General features: G+C 46.4%; 2 protein-coding genes across 5 annotated transcripts in view; one reads left to right on the top strand and one right to left on the bottom strand.

Moving 5' to 3' along the window:
* Positions 1-19,859, top strand: part of LOC149308541 (lipid transferase CIDEC-like) — a 39,930-nt gene that overhangs the window by 4,061 nt on the left and 16,010 nt on the right. For both annotated transcript variants that reach the window (XM_089535968.1, XM_089535969.1), the window contains exon 3: positions 6,610-6,747. The gene's annotated coding sequence lies outside the window, so the exon portion shown is untranslated. The remainder of the gene's footprint in view (positions 1-6,609; positions 6,748-19,859) is intronic.
* On the bottom strand, positions 1,232-18,191 carry LOC149308542 (calcium-binding protein 7). 3 transcript variants are annotated; one of them, XM_089535972.1, is made up of 5 exons: positions 17,685-18,191; positions 3,633-3,776; positions 3,293-3,405; positions 2,170-2,323; positions 1,232-1,928 (listed from the first exon to the last, which is right to left on the bottom strand). In XM_089535972.1, exons 1-5 carry the CDS (start codon positions 17,794-17,796, stop codon positions 1,801-1,803), a joined length of 651 nt encoding a protein of 216 aa, XP_089392098.1. In that variant the 5' UTR covers positions 17,797-18,191; the 3' UTR covers positions 1,232-1,800. The 3 variants fall into 3 exon arrangements, with proteins under 3 accessions (XP_089392098.1, XP_089392097.1, XP_089392099.1); XM_089535971.1 differs by lacking the exon at positions 17,685-18,191 and adding an exon at positions 12,241-12,603; XM_089535973.1 differs by lacking the exon at positions 17,685-18,191 and adding an exon at positions 12,241-12,603 and having other exon boundaries at positions 1,882-1,928; positions 2,112-2,323.

Genomic DNA, 19,859 nt, shown 5'->3' with positions numbered 1-19,859 from the left:
TCTCCCTTCCTTTATTATTCCTTTCTCCTTCCCTTCTTCCTTCCTTATCTTCCCTTTTTACTTCCTTCTGTTCTCTCTCTTTTTCCTTCTTTTCCTTTATCCTTCCTTCCTTCTCTTCCCTGTCTTCTTCCTTCCTTCCTTCTGTTCCCTCACTCTCTTCTTCTCCCTCTCTCTTCCTTCCTTCTTTCCTTCCTTTCCTTCCCTCCTTCTTTCTGTTTCCTCACTGTCCCTCCTTCCTTTATCCTTCCTTCCTTCTGTTCCCTCACTCTCTTCTTTCCCCTCTCTCTATTCCTTCCTTCCTTCCTTCTTTCTCTTCCATCCCTGTCTTCTTTCCTCCCCCTTTCTTTACTCTTCCATTCTCCCTTACCTCCATCCTTCGTTTCTTCCATCTTTCTCTTCCTTCCTTCCTTCCTTTCCTTCCTTCTGTTCTCTCACTCTCTTCTTTCCCTCCCTTGCTCCCTTCCTTCCTTCCTTCCTTCCTTCTCTTCCCTCCTTCCTTCCTTCCCATTCCTTTCTGCCTCCTTCTCTTTCTTCTTTCTCTTTCCTTTATTCCTTCATTTTCCTTCCTTCCTTGCTTCCTTTCCTTCCTTCTGTTCTCTCACTCTCTTCTTTCCCTCACTCGCTCCCTCTCTCTCTCTTCCTTCCTTCATTCTCTCTCTTCCTTCCTTCCTTCTCTTCCCTCCTTCCTTCGTTCCCATTCCTTTCTGCCTCCCTCCCTTTCTTCTTTCTCCTTCCTTTATTCCTTCATTTTCCTTCCTTCCTTCCTCCCTCTCTCCCTCCTTCCCTCCTTTTCTTCTCCCTCCTTCCTTTCTTTTCCCAATACGAACACTCTTCCAAAATGGGGGAAACCAAGGAACGCGGTCCGTGCGCCGTTTTCTCTCTCTCTCTCTCTCGTTAAAAAACATATTAACATATATTAATTTTGCGTCACATATACACAAAAATAATGAATAATCAATACATTCACGGAAAAGGAAGCAGAGGCTCAGCCACAACGAGGACCGACAAAATTTTTGCGCGTGAAACGAGAAATAAGGCACAATTCTGATTCCGTTTTTCATATGGGGGGTATGGCGCAATGGCGCAACGGGGGGATATGGTCCGCCATATTGGGACACGGACAGCGCCGGACCCCGTGTCGAAGGGTGGTTCAAGATGGTGGCTCCTTGGGCCTCGTTATGTACATCATGGCGCATACTATGAGATGGCGTCTCACGTCTCCAGGGGCGCATGGCCATTTGCCGCCGCGTTTGTGTCCAAACGACGCCAATGGGGACGAAGGGGACATTATGGGGGGGAAGTGCATAGATACGGACAGCGAAGTGACCGGTGTCCAGCCCTTTAGTTTACGTGTTTTCGATGTCCATGCAACGCCTTCGGATACAAAAACCGCGACGCGCGTGCGTGTGTATTGCTTAACAGGTTATTCGTAAATATATAAATATATATATATATATATATTATACTGCCTTATATACTATAGGATTCCTAATGTTTCGGATATAAAAGCGCACAGTATTGCATCACTCAGGATAAGGAGAAAAACGCGGCATCTTCATCATGCGCGCTTTTGGCATGCTTCGGAAAAATTGAGTGCGCAAAAAATTCCCGCCATGCAGGGACCCCCCGGCGCGAATCCGGGACGAAACCGTGCAGACAAGATGGACGCGTCGCGAAGAGGACTCCTCCAAGAAAATGGTGCCGCGTCCGGTATCCGTAGAACGGTATAGTTTGCGGATTTCCGTTTTTGTCCCCGCTCTGGGGACTGCGTCTGTTTCTCCATCCGCCATCCCGGCGCGGCTATTTCATCCCACTGCGCAGCACCTGGTTTGCGGCGATGAGCATGACGCTGATGATGAATGCGATGGCGAAGGCGCAGATGAGGCTTTTCCGGACGCACGTCTGTCGGATCTGTTGGTTCGAACACGCTGCGGCGAGAAGAAGCGAGACACGGAATTAAATTTGTCGCTATAAAAGGCATATGAGGTGACGCGATTACGTTAAAAAAAGAGCCGGGTCGCGAAATCGTGTCATGCATGAAACGCTTTTCACGTCCTATTTGCATACACAGTTGCACGTCGCACGTTGTATTTGTGCATGGTTTTGCGTACTTATTTGTGCGTGGTCACGCTGACCCGGTGCCGCACGGCATCCGGTGTCTCGGCTTACGTTCGACATCAACGGCGCACTCCTCGGCGTTCCCCATGTGGCTCTCCTCCTCAGTCATGATGATGTTCTCGATGTCTTTCATGGAGAGATGTTCGCAGAAAGTGTCATAGAGAAGGCGCTTCAGTTCGTCCACCGTCAGCTTCTGCATGTCGCACTGTGCAGGAAAGATGGCGGACAAAGATGGTGGAGGGCGGCAGGTTAGTCTACGGCTCTCAATTGCCCCTTCCCACTCTAGGGTCCTATGTATTCCTGCATGGCAGAAGTTGAGTTGGACTATATGGCCCTTAGTAGCCCCTTCTGACTCTGGGATCCTATGTATTCCTGCATGGCAGAAGGAGGATTGGACTATATGGCCCTTAGTAGTCCCTTCCAACTCTAGGATCCTATGTATTCCTGCATGGCAGAAGGAGGTTTGGACTATATGGCCCTTAGCAGTCCCTTCCGACTCTGGGATCCTATGTATTCCTGCATGGCAGAAGGAGGATTGGACTATATGGCCCTTAGCAGTCCCTTCTGAATCTGGGATCCTATGTATTCCTGCATGGCAGAAGGAGAGTTGGACTATATGGCCCTTAGTAGTCCCTTCTAACTCTAGGATCCTATGTATTCCTGCAAGGCAGAAGGAGGGTTGGACTATATGTTCTTTAGTAGTCCTTTCTGATTCTAGGATTCTATGTATTCCTGCATGGCAGAAGGAGGGATGGACTATATGGCCCTTAGTAATCCCCTCCGACTCTGGGATCCTATGTATTCCTGCATGGCAGAAGGAGGGATGGACTATATGGCCCTTAGTAATCCCCTCCAACTCTGGGATCCTATGTATTCCTGCATGGCAGAAGGAGTGATGGACTATATGGCCCTTTGGAGTCCCTTCCGACTCTAGGATCCTATGTATTCCTGCATTGCAGAAGGAGGGTTCGACTATATGACCCTTAATAGTCCTTTCTGACTCTAGGATCCTCTGTATTCCTGCATGGCAGAAGGAGGGTTGGACTCTATGGCCCTTAGTAGTCACTTCCGACTCTAGGATCCTATGTATTCCTGCATGGCAGAAGGATCCTATGTATTCCTGCATGGCAGTAGGATCCTATGTATTCCTGCATGGCAGAAGAGGGAGTATTACCTTCCAGAATACGGTGTCGAAGTCGGTCCCGTGGAACTTCTCTGGGATCCCGGACGCGGAGAGCTTTGGTCCGAGTAACGTCACGAACTCCTCGAAGTCCACTTGTCCATCCCCTGGAACGGAAAGACAAAATGGCGGAAAGGAGATGGTGTTTAACGGAAATGGCGTTTAAAAAGGCGTATTTTTTTTCGTGGTGAGAAAGAGTTGCAAAATACGTAAAATAGGAATATTCCCCATTTGCGTCAAGCCCGGATTTCAAGAAGCGGTGGGCTCCGTAAAGCGTCGGCGTCCGAAGACGGCGTTCCAGGATGGCATTCCACGATGGTGGTGCCCGTCTTACCGTCCATGTCCAGGCGCTGTATGATGACCTCCAGCTCGACCTCGTTGGGCATGTACCCCAAGGAGCGCATGGCGGTGCCCAGCTCCTGCTTCGAAATGAAGCCGTTTCCGTCGCGGTCGAAGACCTTGAACGCCTCACGGATCTCTGTGCGGAAAAGGGAGAGCATTGCGCCACGCGCCACCATGTGACGCAGGGCCACAAAATGGCTGACTGCGGCGCGCCTTTCTCTCTCTGACCCCAAATCTTACCCTTTTCGCTCCATCTCCAACCCTGAATCTGAGCCTCTCTTACTCCATCTCTAACTCTGAATCTAGCCCTTTCTTACGCCAACCCTGAATCTACTCCTTTCTTATTCCAACCCTTAATCTACTCCTTTCTTACTCCATCTCTAACCCTGAATCTACTCCTTTCTTACTCTGTCTCCATCCCTGAATATACTCCTTTCTTAACTCTGTCTCCATCCCTGAATCTACTCCTTCCTTACTCCATCTCTAACCCTGAATCTAGCCCTTTCTTACTCCAACCCTGAATCTACTCCTTTCTTACTCAGTCTCCATTCCTGAATCTACTCCTTCCTTACTCCATCTCCAACCCTGAATCTACTCCTTTCTTACTCCATCTCTAACCCTGAATCTACTCCTTTCTTACTCCAACCCTGAATCTACTCCTTTCTTACTCCATCTCTAACCCTGAATCTACTCCTTTCTTACTCCGTCTCCATCCCTGAATGTACTCCTTTCTTACTCCATCTCTAACCCTGAATCTAACCCTTTTTTACTCCATCTCCAACCCTGAATGTACTCCTTTCTTACTCCGTCTTCATCCCTGAATCTACTCATTTCTTACTCCATCTCTAACCCTGAATCTAGCCCTTTCTTACTCCAACCCTGAATCTACTCCTTTCTTACTCAGTCTCCATTCCTGAATCTACTCCTTCCTTACTCCATCTCCAACCCTGAATCTACTCCTTTCTTACTCCATCTCTAACCCTGAATCTAGCCCTTTCTTACTCCAACCCTGAATCTACTCCTTTCTTACTCCATCTCTAATCCTGAATCTGCTCCTTTCTTACTCCATCTCCAACCCTGAATCTACTCCTTTCTTACTCCATCTCCAACCCTGAATCTACTCCTTTCTTACTCCGTCTCCATCCCTGAATCTACTCCTTTCTTACTCCGTCTCCAACCCTGAATCTCCTCCTTTCTTACTCCGTCTCCAACCCTGAATCTACTCATTTCTTACTCCGTCTCCAACCCTGAATCTACTCCTTTCTTACTCCGTCTCCAACCCTGAATCTACTCATTTCTTACTCCGTCTCCATCCCTGAATCTACTCCTTTCTTACTCCATCTCCAACCCTGAATCTACTCCTTTCTTACTCCATCTCTAACCCGGAATCTACTCCTTTCTTACTCCATCTCCAACCCTGAATCTACTCCTTTCTTACTCTGTCTCCAACCCTGAATCTACTTCTTTCTTACTCCATCTCCATCCCTGAGTCTACTCCTTCCTTACTCCATCTCCAACCCTGAATCTACTCCTTTCTTACTCCATCTCCATCCCTGAATCTACTCCTTTCTTACTCCAACTCCAACCCTGAATCTACTCCTTTCTCATTCCATCTCCAGCACTAATACTCCTTCCTTACTCCATCTTCAACCCCGAATCTATCCCTTTCCGTCACACCTTGGGCACATCATGAGAATGCATTAAATAGTGGGACAACTAATAATGGTAGTAAACGTGGAGAAAAGGAAGCCACAGGTACGAATTTACAAAGTCTAAGGAGGCCACGGATACAAACTTCCATGCGCATCTGAGCAATATGTGTATCATTTGACGTCTGTGACGTGAGAAACCAAAGGCTGGGTTCGGGAAAACACCATGCGCCACGCCACCATGCGACGCGGAAGCCGAGCAATTAAGCTTCTGGTCACTTAGAGGTGACTACAGGCGCACATTAGGGTCTCCGTTGGTTGCGGATGCTCCAGCGCAACCGCCAAAAGCGCATGCATGTCATTTACACGACACACACTATGTGCACCGATACCCAAGAACCCCACATATGTGCATCTTTAGCGCTTGGGGTTTACAACACTTGGGACGGCGACGTCTGCAGACACTTCTCCACCGCATTGTTTGCGCGGTTTTCCTCAGGCACCTAGCAAAACGACGACAACAACAACAACATAAACAAGTGGATGGATAAATAGAGAGACAGATAGATAGATGGATGGATAGATGGCAGTAAGACAGACAAATAGATGGATGGATGGATAGATAGATAGGTGACAGATAAATGGATGGATGGATATATAGAGAGAGATGGATGGATGGATGGACGGATAGAAAGAGAGACAGACAGACAGACAGATATGTGACAGATAAATGGATGGATGGATAGATAGAAATGGATGGATGGGTGGATGGATGGATGGACGGATAGAGAGAGACAGACAGACAGATAGATAGATGACAGTAAGACAGACAGATGGATGGATGGATAGAGAAACAAATAGATAGATGACAGTAAGAGAGAGATGGATGGATGGATAGAGAGACAGATAGAGAGAGAGAGAGAGAGAGAGAGATGATGGTAAGACAGACAGATGAATGGATAGATAGATAGAGACAGATGGATGGATGAATGCAGAGACAGACAGACAGACAGACAGATGACAGTAAGACAGACAAATGGATAGATAGATAGATAGATAGATAGATGACAGTAAGACAAATGGATGGATGGATGGATGGATGGATAGAGATGGAAGGATGGACGGATGAATGGAGAGACAGACAGATAGATAGATGACAGTAAGACAGACAAATGGATGGATGGATGGATGGATAGAGAGATAGATAGATAGGTAGATAGATGACAGTGAGACAAACAAATAGATGGATGGATATGTTTTGTTCTTCAGCTGGAGCCCATTTTCTTTCCCCCAAATGTAACCTTTGACCGCTTTCCCCAGATGTCTCCGGACGCAAAACGCCGAGAGTCCGTCCTTTGCCGGGTTTTCATAAACGGCAAGAGGAGAACCGCCGCCGGGCGGACACGTCGCGACGCCACACTCCGAAAGGGAAAGCCCCACAATCACATTATGCTCAAAGTAAGCGATTCCCTCGCGCTTGGTTTCTTTCTGCCACTGTGAACCGCCGCTGCGTTTCACGGTTATCGTCCGGAGGCCACCGCAATCGAAAGCTTCCGGACGCAAGACCATTATTAACGTTTTAACCCAATATATAATACATGCCTAAACTTAATAGAAACTGTGTTACAAACATGATAGTGGAGGAAGAGCGGCAATTACTGGCTCCGTTTCATGCGCGCATGCCCTCATTTAAAAGGAGGGTCTTTGATAACTTTGTCTCTGGCGCATGAAGCGAGACCCTCGGGCCGCGTATCGATTCCCAGATTTATGGACGAAGGGCCTCGCAAGGTCTTAATGTGGCGATTTTCTCCTCCATGTGTGTCGCATGCAGCCGCAGTTCTTGTGCATTGCCCCCCCTTTGAGCGTCGCAAAGCGACCCTTGAGTTAAAAGATGTTGGCAAAGGTTTACAAGAGGCACACATGGAGAGAGAGAGAGAGGTGCATTGCAGGAGGATCCCTGCGCTAGTGCAGAGGACCACATCATGCGCCCTCCCACACTTTAGCAGGAACAGGTTGCGGCCGCGCGTCGTCGCCGGACGGCTTTGCAGTGCGCTGATGAGTAAATAGCAGAGTTCAGCACCGGGCAACCAGATTCTCACGCAAATACATGTGCGTCGCGTGCATCCATGCACCATGTGCATCGATGCGCCGTCCCACATCCATGCATCCATGAACTTTGCACATCCATGTGCATCCATGTACCCATGCACAGTTTGCATCCATGCACCATGGGCATCCATGCACATCCCTACATGCTTATCCACACAACCATGCAATTGTGTGTCCGTGCACCATGCACATTGCGCACACCCACATATCCATGCACTGTGTCCTTCAATGCACCATGCCATATATCTGTGCACTATGTGCTTCCATGGACACTCATGCATCTGTGCGTGTCTGTACGCCATACATGTCCATGCACATCCATGCAGCCTATGCATCCATGCACATCGATATGTCCATGGACCGTGCTCAATGCACCATGCAAACCCATGCATCTATGCACATCCATGCATCTATACACCATGCACATCCACACACATCCATGCAGCTTCTGCATTCATACACACCCATGTATCCATGCACTGTGCACTTCAATGCGCCATGCGGACCCATGCACTGATGCACATCTATACATCTATACGCCATGCATATCCATGGACATTCATGCAGCTTGTGCATCCATGCACACCCATATATCCATGCGACCTGAGCATCAGTGCACCATGCACATCCATAAATCTATGCACCATGCACATCCATCCATCCATCCATGCATATCCACGCAAACCATGCAGCTTGGACATCCATGCACCATGCACATCCATATATATGTGTGTGTGTGTGTGTGTATATATATATATATATATATATACACACATGCACCATGAACATCAATGCACCATGCGCATCCATGTGTCTATGTGCATCCATGCATCTTCTGCAGCCATACACCACGCATATCCATGCACCATGCACTTCCATGCATCCATGCACCACCAGCACCAATGCACTGCACACATCCATACATCCATGTGCCATGCATTGATGTGCGCCATGCAACCCATGCGCTCCCATATATCCATGTATTATGTGCTTCCACGCACAATGCACACTTGTATGCCCAAATAGTATGTGCAACCATGCGCAATGCACACCCATGCACAATGAGACTTTGAATGGCGAATATTGCGCACAGAACCGAAACAACAACAACAACAACAGATGCTAGGATCTGAAAATGGGGCTGCAACGCATTGATAAACGACAGAGTTGCGCATTAATTGCGACGAAAGCAATATAATTCCCCATTTAGCTTTAAATGAGCAATTATATTCAATTATAATACTGTAATTCCCCATTTATCCTTAAATGGGCCATTATATTATATTATATTATATTATATTATATTATATTATATTATTATTTTACATAATATTATATTATAATATAATGTAGTATATTATAATTACCCATTTATCTTTAAATGGGGAATTATATTATATTATATTATATATTATAACATAATGTAACATAATAATATATGTGTGCCTCCAAATTATCTGTCAAATTACAAATTTAATAGGATTTTTTGTGGTCTCCCCTCCAAGGGCTGTCCAGGGCTGCCCTGCTTAGATTCCAAGTTGAGATGGGAGATTGGCACCTGTATATAGGCGTCTTGTGTGTCGATATCTCTTATAGCTTCCAGAAGTGGCTTTGCCGGTTCATCTCCTCTGAGATAGAGCCTAATGGTCTCCCATCCAAGGACTGTCCAGGGCTGACCCTGCTTAGCTTCCAAGATAAAGGGGGATTAGGGTTCAGTACTCGAACCCAGAACAGATCCATCTGCTCCAGACATCGTTGGTCCAAATACATTTGGCAGATGGTCACTTTGGGTGTCAACAAACTCTTTGGACACCTGACCGTCTGGTATCCAGACCATTGGTGGCCATTGATATCCAAAACCATTGGTGGCCACAACAGACTCAATGGACACCTGAAGTGACCACCTGGTGTCCAGTGATGTCCCAGACCAGTAGTGACCAATGACGTCCCAGATTATTGGTGGCCACAACAGACTCAATGGACACCTGAAGTGACCATCTGGTGTCCAGTGATGTCCCAGACCAGTAGTGACCAATGGCGTCCCAGACCAATTGGTGGCCACAGCCGACTCAATGGACACCTGAAGTGACCATCTGAAGAAGGGATGGAGGGTGAAGGAAGGAAGGAAGGAAGGAAGTAGAGGAAGATGAGGGAAGGAAGGATGGATGGATGGTTGAATGGATGGACAGAAGGAAGGATGGATAGGAAGATGAGAGGAAGAAAGGAAGGAGAGGGTGGTTAGGAAGAAAGAATGGAAGGAAGAGAGAAGGGGGAAGGAAGGAGGGAAGGATAGATAGATAGATAGATAGATAGATAGATAGATAGATAGATAGGAAGATGGAGAGAAAGAAGAAGGGAGGGAGGGAAGAAAGGATGAACAGAAGGAAGGATAGTTAGGAAGATGGAGAGAGGTAAGGAAGGAAAAAAGAAAGAAGATGAGATGGATGAACAGATGGAAGGATGGATTCGAAGATGGGAAGAAGAGAAGGAGAGAGGGAAGGATGTAAGGAAGAGAGAAGGGGGAATAGAATGGAAGGATGAGAGGAAGGAGGGATGGAAAGAAGGAAGGAAGGATGGCTAGATGGTTGAAGAGAATGAAGGATGGATAGGAAGATGGAATGAAGAAGGGAGAGAGGGAGGGAAGGAAAGAAAGAAGGAAGGAAGATGAGATGGATGAACAGAAGGAAGGATAGATATGAAGATGGGAAGAAGAAGAAGAGAAGGATGCAAGGAAGAGAGAAGAGGGAGAATTGGAAAGAAGGAGGGATGGAGAGAAGGATGGCTAGATGGATGGAGAGAATGAAGGATGGATAGGAAGATTGAGAGAGAAGAAGGGAGAGAGGGAAGGAAGGATGGTAGGATGGTGAGATGGATGGATACGAAGAAAGGAAGGAGAGAAAGATGGGAGGAAGGAGGAATGGAAGGGAGGAAGGAAGGAAGGAAGAAAGGATGGCAAGAGGGATGAATAGAAGAAGGAAGGAAAGAAGGTTTGGGGGAGAGGATGGAGGGAATGGAAAAGAGAGGAAGGAAGGAAGAGGAAGGGGGATGGAGAGATGGAAGGAAGGAGGGAGGGAAAGAAGAGATAAAGGTATTTCTCTTCTTCAGGGAAACACGAGCGGAATTTCAATGGGAAACAGGCGCAGTGTGTGTCGCGAAGCAGAGAGCCCCTTCCCTCCTCCTTTTTCTCTTCCCCATTCCCTCCATCCTCCTCCTCCAAACCACCTGCGAGTGGCTTTGTGTTTTGTTTTGTTTTTTTGCCCACAGGTTGCTATTTGAGAAGGAAAAGGGGGGCTTTTCTTTGGGGGGGTCTCCAACATTTGCAAGGACCCCCCAAATAATAATAATAATAATAATAATAATAATAATAATAATAATAACAAACACCCCCCCCAAAAAAAGGGGGTCACCTATTCCTTTGCTGCAGCCTTTGCAAAACAAGAGAAGGAAACTGTCTCTGCAATTTTTGGGGAGGGGGCTTCAAGGGGGGACCCCCCAATATTAAATACCTCCCCTTGTCCTTCCTTTCATCCATCCTTCTTTCAGTCTTTCAATCCTTCCTTCTTTCCTTCCTTCCTTCTTTCTCCTCCAAAGCACTCTCTGCAGTTGCTGAGACCCCTCCCCAAATTCCCAGCTTCCAGGTTAAGACCCCCCAAAAAAACACCTCCTTCAGCCCCCCAAAAAACAAGCCCCCCCTTGACAGCCTCCAATTTGTGACCCCAGAGACCCCCCCAATACCAAAGACCCCCCCCAATCCATCTCCATTGACCCCTTTCAATCCTCAATCCCCCCCAGACTCGAGTTTTGGGAGGTCTCTTCCTTCCTTGGTTTTTGGGGGGTCTCTAAGGAGAGGGTCCCCTCATGTCTCCCCTTCCTCAGTTTTTTTAGGGGGGGCTTAAAGGAGGTTCCCCCAAATCCTACGTTCCCTAACTTGGGGGGGTCTCGAAGGGGGGGATTCCCTATTTATCCCCCTTCCCTGGTTTTGGGGGAGCCTTTGGGGGGTCCAAGGATGGAGTCTAATAAGGGGGTCCCCATATATTTCCTGTTGTTTTGGGAAGCCTTTGGGGGTCTAAGGGGTGGTCTTAAAGGGGGGTCCCCCATCTCTCCCATTTTGAGGGGTGGTCTTAAAGGGGGGTCCCCCATCTCTCCCATTTTGGGGGGTGGTCTTAAAGGGGCTCCCCCATCTCTCCCATTTTGGGGGATGGTCTTAAAGGGGGGCCCCCCATCTCTCCCATTTTGGGGGATGGTCTTAAAGGGGCTCCCCCATCTCTCCCATTTTGGGGGATGGTCTTAAAGGGGGGTCCCCATCTCTCCCATTTTGGGGGATGGTGTTAAAGGGGCTCCCCCATCTCTCCCATTTTGGGGGATGGTCTTAAAGGGGGGCCCCCCATCTCTCCCATTTTGGGGGATGGTCTTAAAGGGGCTCCCCCATCTCTCCCATTTTGGCGGATGTCTTAAAGGGGGTCCCCCATCTCTCCCATTTTGGGGGATGGTCTTAAAGGGGGGTCCCCATCTCTCCCATTTTGGGGGATGGTGTTAAAGGGGGGTCCCCCATCTCTTTCACTTGGGAGGGTCTTAGAGGGTGGTCCCCCATCCCTCCCATTTGGGGGGGTCTTAAAGTGGGGTCCCCCATCTCTCACTTGGGGGTCTTAGAGGGGGATCCCCATCTCTCCCATTTGGGGGGTCTTAGAGGGGGATCCCCATCTCTCCCATTTGGGAGGTCTTAGAGGGGGTCCCCATCTCTCCCATTTGGGGGTCTTAGAGGGGTCCCCATCTCTCCCATTTGGGGGGGTCTTAAAGGGGGTCCTCATCTCTCCCTGTGTTTTGGGGGTCCCTGGTTCTGACCTTCGAGCTCGTCCTCGGGGATCTCGAGGGGTCCCTGGTGCTGCTGCTCGGCGGCCAAGATGTTGGGGAGCGTGTAGATGCCCCGGTACATCAGGGCCGCCGTCACCGGGTGGAAAGGCATCCTGGCGGCGGAGGCAGGCAGACAGGTAGGCAGCCCTCGCCCCTCGTTCCCTCACTCGCTCCGGGCCAGAAGGGCTACTCCGGCGCCCCCATCCCCCCCCCAAAGAAAAGGGGCCAGGGGCCGCTCTCCTCTTCCTCTGCCTCTCTGCCGCGCTCCCTCCTTCCTTCCTCTCCTTCTCCTTCTTCTTCACACGAAGCAGAGCAGCAGAGAGGACACGCGTCCGCCCCCCTCGGGCCAAAGGGAAGGAGGGATGGAGGGATGAAGGGAGAGAGAGAAGAGGAAGGATGGAGAGAGAGGAGGAAGGAGGGAAGGAAGGAGAGAGAGAAGAGGAAGGATGGAAAGAGAGAGAGGAGGAAGGAAGGAGAGAGAGGCGGAAGGAAGGAAGGAAGGAAGGAAGGAAGGAAGGAAGGAAAGAGAGGAGGAAGGAAAGAAGGAAGGAGAGAGAGAAGGAAGAATGGAAGGAGAGAGAGAAAGAAGAATGGAAGGAGAGAGAAGGAAGGAGAGGAGGAAGGATGGAAGGAGAGAGGAGGAAAGAAGAAAAGGAAAGGGAGCGGAGGAAGGAGAGAGAGAAGGAAGAATGGAAGGGGAGAGAAGGAAGGAAGGAGAGAGAGGAGGAAGGATGGAAGGAGAGAGGATGAAGGAAGGAAAGAAGGAAGGAAAGAGGGAGAGGACGAAGGAAGGAAGGAGAGAGAGAAGGAAGAATGGAAGGAGAGAGAAGGAAGGAAGGAGAGGGAGGAGGAAGGTTGGAAGGAGAGAGGAGGAAGGAAGGAAAGATAGAAGGAAAGAGGGAGAGGTGGATGGAAGGAAGGAAGGAAGGAGAGAGGGAAGTAAGTAAGGGAGGAGAGAGAGGAGGAGGAAGGAAGGATGGATGGATGGAAGGAAGGAGAGAGAGGAGGATGGATGGAGAAAGAGAAGGAAGGAAAGATTGACGGAAGGAGAGAGAGGAGGAAGGAAGGAAGGAGAGAAGGAAGGAAGGATGGAAGGAAAGAGGGAGAGGAGGAAGGATGGAGAAATAGAAGGAAGGAGAGAGAGGAGGAAGGAACAAAGGAACGAACAAATGAAGAAGAGAGTGGAGGAAGGAAGGAAGAATGGAAGGAGAGAGAGGAGGAAGGGGAGAGAGAAGGAAGGATGGAAGGAAGGAAGGAAGGAAGGAAGGAAGGAAGGAGAGAGAGGAGGAAGGAAGGAAGGAGCGAGAGAAGGAAGGAAGGGGGAGAGGAGGAAGGGGAGAGAGGAGGAAAGAAGGAAGGAGAGAGAGAGGAGGAAGGATGGAGAATGAGAAGAAAGGAAAGATGGAAGGAGAGAGAGGAGGGAGGAAGGAAGGAGAGAGAGAGGAGGGATGGAGAAAGAGAGGAAAGGAAAGATGGAAGGAAGGAGAGAGAGAAGGAAGGAAAGGAGAGAGAGAAGAAGGAAGGAGAGGGAGAAGGAAGGAAGGAAGGAAGGAAGGAAGGAGAGAGGGAAGGAAGGAGAGAGAGGAGGAAGGAAGGACGGAAGGAAAGTTGGAAGGAAAGAGAGAAGGATGGAGAGAGGGAAGGAAGGAAGGATGGAAGGAAGGAGAGAGAGAGAGAGGAGGAAGGATGGAGAGAGGGAAGGAAGGAAGGAGAGAGAGGAGGAAGGATGGAGCAGAGAAGGAAAGGAGGGATGGATAAAGAGAAGGAAGGAAGGAGAGAGGGAAGGAAGGAGGGAAGGAAGGAAGGATGGATGGATGGATGGATGGATGGATGGATGGATGGAGAGAATGAAGGGAGGAAAGATGGATGGAAGTAAGAGTGGAGAGAGAGAAGGAGGGAGAGAGGCAGAGGAAGGATGGAGAGAGAGAAGGAAGGGAGGATAGATGGATGGAGAGAAGGAAGGATGTAGGGAGAGAGGGAAAGAAGGTGGGAGAAAGGATGGAGAGGAGGAAGAATCGAAGAATATATTGATAGAAAGAGGGGAAGAAGGAGAGAGAGAAGGAAGGATGGATGGATGGATGGATGGATGGATGGATGGGGAAAGAAAAAAAGGAAGGATGGAGAGAGAAGGAAGGAGGGAGAGAAAGAAGGAGGGATGTAGAGAGAGGAGGAAGGAAGGACGGAGGAATGGATGGAGAAATAAGGAAGGATGAAGAGAGGGAAGGGTGGATGGAGGGAGAAGGAGGAAGGAAAGGATAAGAGAGGGAAGAAAGGAAGGAAGAAAAGAAGGATGGAGGGAAGGAAGGGAGACAAGGGAGGAAGGAAGGAAGGAAGGAAGGAAGGAAGGAAGGAAGGAAGGAGAGAAGGAAGAATGGATGGAAGGAGGGAAGTAAGGAAGGAGGAAGGGAGGATGGAGGGATAGAAGGAAGGAATGATAGGAGGATGGAGAGAAGGATGGAGGGATGGAGAGAGGAAGGGGAGGAAATAAGGAAGGATGGAGGAATGGGTGGAGGAAGAGATGGAAAGGAGAGCAGGAAGAAAGGAAAAGAGAGAAAAGAGGGAGGAAGAAATGGAGGAAGGAGAGAAGAGAGAAGGAAGGAAGAAAGGAGAGAGGGAGAGGAATGGAGGGAGGGAAGGAAGGAAGGATAGACAGAGGGAAGGAAGGGGGGAAAGGGAGGAAAAGAGATGGAAGAATGGAGACAAGGAAGGAACGAAAAGAGAAAGAGAGGCAAAACAGAGGGAGGGGGGAAGAAAGAAAGGAACGAAAGAGAGGAAGGAAGGAAAGATGGAGACAAGGAAGAAGGAGAGGAGAAGGGAGGGAAGAAAGGTGGAAGAAAGAAGGAAGGAAGGAATATGTATATTTTCCAAGGCGCCATTTTACTAGGCCCTTGCATGCATATATATATATATCTTATATAATGGGCCTTGAGCATCCAAGGAGGTTTTTTGTTGGTTTTTTTGGGCGGGTCCTGGTTTCAAGTCTCTGAAAACATTGTTTTAATTGATTTAATTTAGTTTAATTTCAATTTTGAGTTCGTATTTTTGAACTAAATGTGGCTGTTCTTTTATTTTCCTCCTCAAAGGCACCTTTTATTTTGGGAGAAAGCCAGGATATAAATAAAGTTGATGGATGGATCGGTTGATCAGTTGTGGCAAAGTGACTTTGGGGACTCCAGGTCCCAAAATCCCCCCAGATTGACCATTCAGACTCTAGGATCCTATGTATTCCTGCATGGCAGAAGGTGGGATCCTCTGTATTCCTGCATGGCAGAAGGAGGGTCGAACTATATGGCCCTTAGTAGTCCCTTCTGACTCTAGGATCCTATGTATTCCTGCATGGCAGAAGGAGGATAGTAGTCCCTTCTGACTCTAAAATTCTCTATATTCCTGCATGGCAACATTAGAATCCTATGTATTCCTGCATGGCAGAAGGAGGCTTTTACTGTATGACTTTTCCCCTTCCTTTCAGCGAATGCCCGATTGTGAGCCTCTCTCTCGGCCATTGTGCAAATATTAACCCGCTTTGCTAGATTCCGGTGTTGACTCTGCGAAGAAAAGGAGACGGCGAGCGTCCAGATTGCAGTCATTTGGCCGCCGCGAAGTATAACATCGTCCGAAAAACAAAGTCCTTTGCAATTGTGGGCCTTTGATGCTTTGCATCGCACAGTTGTGCATCTTTGATAGTTGAATCCGAGGACATTACACAAAATTGGGACACAAAATGGGATTTGTTCCACTTTTCTGGCTTTAATAGCCCTTTTGGGGGAGAAAAATGCAAAATACCCTAGGGATTCAATTAAAAAAATAAAAGCGACCATATAGAAAGAGACGCCAAATCTCCGCACGGCGGCAGCAGCAGCAGACGCCTCCAACGCTATAAGGACCTGCGACCTTTGCATTTAATTGAGCGAAATTAGTTTTGGGATTTGGGAGGGGGAGATGATAGGATTTCTTTGGCCGACTTGGTTTAAGCTCTTGGGGGAATAAAAGGTGCTTTTATTTGGATTGCAAATCCCAGAATCCACCTGGAAAGGTGTACTTTCAGGATTATATTTAATATAATTTAATTTAATTTAATTTAACAATAATATAATTTAATAATAATTTAATTTAATATAATTTAACATAATATATTTTAACAATAATTTAATATAATTTAATATATATTTAATATAATAATAATTATTATATAATTATTATAATTATTATTTATAATAATTATATTTTATTACAATAAAATATAATTGCATTTAATAATAATAATAATAATAATAATAATAATAATAATAATAATAATAGGGGTTTTATAGTAAGCTTCCACACTTTTTTGTTTGTTTGTTTGTTTTTATTTTCTGAATTTGACTTAAATTTGAAGTTGGGTTTCCTTGACTCTGCCTCCTATTATTATTATTATTATTATTATTATTATTATTATATAATGCAATTATATTTTATTGTAATAAAATATAATTATTATAAATAATAATTATAATAATTATATAATAATTATTATATTAAATATATATTAAATTATATTAAATTATTGTTATTCTTATTCTTATTCTTATTTTTCTTTATTAGTCTTGCCTCTTGCCACCTCTTTGGCTTACTTTCTGTCCCATTCCCTCTTTTATTTTCTATATACGTTTGTCTGTGGGCTTGAACCTTTGATTTCTTTATTGCTGTGGAGAATCCTAAAAAATCCTGAGGTAAAAGTTGCCTGAAACGTGATGCAAAATGTATAAATGAGTTGGGAAAGCTAAGTCATGCTACAATGAGGAAAAATTGCCTCAGAGAGGTTATATAATAATATAATAATATAGTTTATTTGTATCCCGCTTTTCCAAAACCTGATCAAAGCGGCGAACAACAGCATATAAAAATATTCCAATAAAATCAGTTAAAAACAGTATTAAAAACAATACAACAACACTAACAGCAAAGAGCCAGAGAAATATACTTCATTTGTGGGCTTGAACCTCAAACTCCTGAAGTAAAAGTTGCCTGAAACCTGACATAAAATGTATAAATAAGTGTTTTGTGAAAGATAGGCCTTGCTACAATTATTAAAATCACCTCAGAAAAGTATAAAGTTTCCCTCAGACTGAGGCAAAGTTACTTTGTATAAAATGAGGCCTACTCTTGACAGTGAAGCCATCACACTTTTACAAAAGGGAACTGTTGCCAAACAGTCTCAAACCCCTGAAGTAAATGTTGCCTGAAACATGACATAAAATGTATAAATAAGTGTTTTGTGAAAGCTAGGCCTCGCTACAGTGACAAAAAATCGCCTCAGAGAGGTGAAAAGTTTACCTCAGGCTGAGGCTAAGTTGCTTTGTATAAATGAGGGCAAACTTTTAATGGGGTTTTCTTGGCAAGAAAGGTCCAGAGAAGGTTAAGATGTCAGACAGTGGCCAATAATTTCCCGATCTTACTTAAATTTGAAGCCAGCTTTCCTTGACTCTTCCTCCCTTCTTTATTATTCTCCGCTTTGTCTTGCTTTTTGTCACCACTTTGGCTTTCCTTCTGTTCTGCCCCAATTCCCATTATTTTTTTTCTTTATATACTTCGTTTGTGGGCTTGAAAACACTGGATTTGCTCATTTCTGCCACATTGCTGTAGAGAACCTAAAAACCCTGAGGTACAAATTGCCTGGAAAAGGACCTACAATGTATAAATAAGGGTCTTGTGAAAGCTAGGCTTTGTGGCAATGAGGAAAATGGACTCAGAATAAAACCTTCTTCCCTCAGACTGAGGCTAAGTTGCTTTGTATAAATGAAGTTACTCTTAAGGCAAACTTTTAATGGGGTTTCCTTGGTAAGATATGTCCAGAGTAGGTTGGATTTGCTTATTTCTGTCACGTTGCTGTGGTGAACCTTCAAAACCTGAGGTAAAAATTGCCTGAAAAAGGGCCTAAAATGTATAAATAAGTGAGTTGTGAAAGCTAGGCCTTACTATAATGAGAAAAATCGCCTCAGAGAGGCCAAGTTTGTATAAAAGGAGGCCTACTCTTGACAGTGAAGCCATCACACTTTTACTACAAAGTGGCCAAAGAAACTGAGGGCAGCATTCCCCATCAATATGTTAGACTACAACATCCACAATCCCCATCCATCATGGCCATTGGATGTAATGGTTGGGGATGGTGGGCTTCATTATCCGCCATTTTGTACTATAGGTTGCTTTATTAATTCAGAGTCTGTTGTTATTTATATGGCTGAGGGGGCCTCAAAGAGGTCCACTTTTCATTGGACGCTTCGCCAACATTCCGTTGGGTCCTATTGGTTCGTGGCTATTGACCAATGAGGCAGCCGGTTTTGGGGGGCTTGTAGCCAATTGGCTGAAGGGTCTGGGCTGGGAGGGTATAAAAGGGGGACCCCAAAGTGGCCAGAGGTCAGTTGGAACTGAGCGGCCGAAAGGAGAGGAAGAAGAAAGGCTGAAATCACTGAAGGAAGAAGAAAGGAAGAATAAAGGCTGAAATTGCCGAAGGAAGAAGAAGGGAAGAAGGCGGAAGAAAGGCTGAAATCACCGAAGGAAGAAGGGAAGAAGAACGGCTGAAATAGCTGAAGGCAAAGCCCCAAAAAGGCTTCCCAAGAAGGAGAGGAAGACTCTGGAAATGGCTTCCAGTCAGAAGGAAAACAAAATGGCATCCATCCCTATGAAGGCTTCATCCAGGACCAGAAAGAAGACTGAGCTTCATCTTCAGACAAAATGGCGGCTGAGGAAAAAGCACTGTAGACCTAACCCAGTCTCCTGTGTCTTTCTTTTGAGAGTGTTATTGAGTTGTATTGGGATCAATTTATTGGTATGCATTCTTTAAGGCCTATTAAGAGCCTGGGTTGCCATACACAACTTGGTGTCGCATTACAAAATGGTGGCTCAATGGTGCTCCTGTGTCTTTGGCTTCGGAAGCCTGGGTTTCAATTGGGTTTCAAAGGCCTGGGGACTAAAATGGACCCTACTTTACCTGAATTGTGCCGAATCCGCGGTGATATCAGCGCTGCAAGACGTCGCAAAATGGGACTTTGAAAATATTGGAGGGGGGGTTTGGCAAAGAGAAACGGCCAAATGTCAGCCATGTTCAGCGGATTGCGTTAATTTTGGCGGCAATGAATGTGAAAAGTTGCACCGTTCTGCTTCCGTTTTAATTTTTCAGGCATTGGCGACAGCGGTCCATTTGTACGCAGCTGTCGGTTTTACTCCGCCGCCCCATATTTCACCTGAGAGGAATGCGTTTCTTAAGGATGGGCCATAAATCTTTCTGGGGGAAAGGGAAAAAAAGCAGAGACAGCTTCCAAAAGAGACCATGCAGGAAATCTATGCCATGCAGGAATACATAGAACGCCAGAGTCCAACTAATGAATCTTAACCCTGGAATACCTTCTTTGCAGTCTGATTACACTGTTCTAGTGTAATCAGATTGCAAGGAAGATGTATTCCAGAGTGAGATTCAAACACAGAGATGATATAGGCCATTATTTTGGACTAGTATTCTCTGTATTCCTGCATGGCTCTAGAGTCTTCTGTATTCCTGCATGTCCTTTTGATGTTTTCTCCTGACATCCGCATGGCACAATTAAAACGAATTGAAACCTTGGAGATTTGCAGGA

The sequence above is a fragment of the Sceloporus occidentalis genome, unplaced genomic scaffold (assembly GCF_023333645.1).
Source record: "Sceloporus occidentalis isolate IW3139 unplaced genomic scaffold, rSceOcc1.0.p SCAF_8, whole genome shotgun sequence".
Taxonomy (NCBI): domain Eukaryota; kingdom Metazoa; phylum Chordata; class Lepidosauria; order Squamata; family Phrynosomatidae; genus Sceloporus; species Sceloporus occidentalis.
Note: the sequence above shows the minus strand (reverse complement) of the source record. Positions and strands in the feature narration are given on the sequence as shown.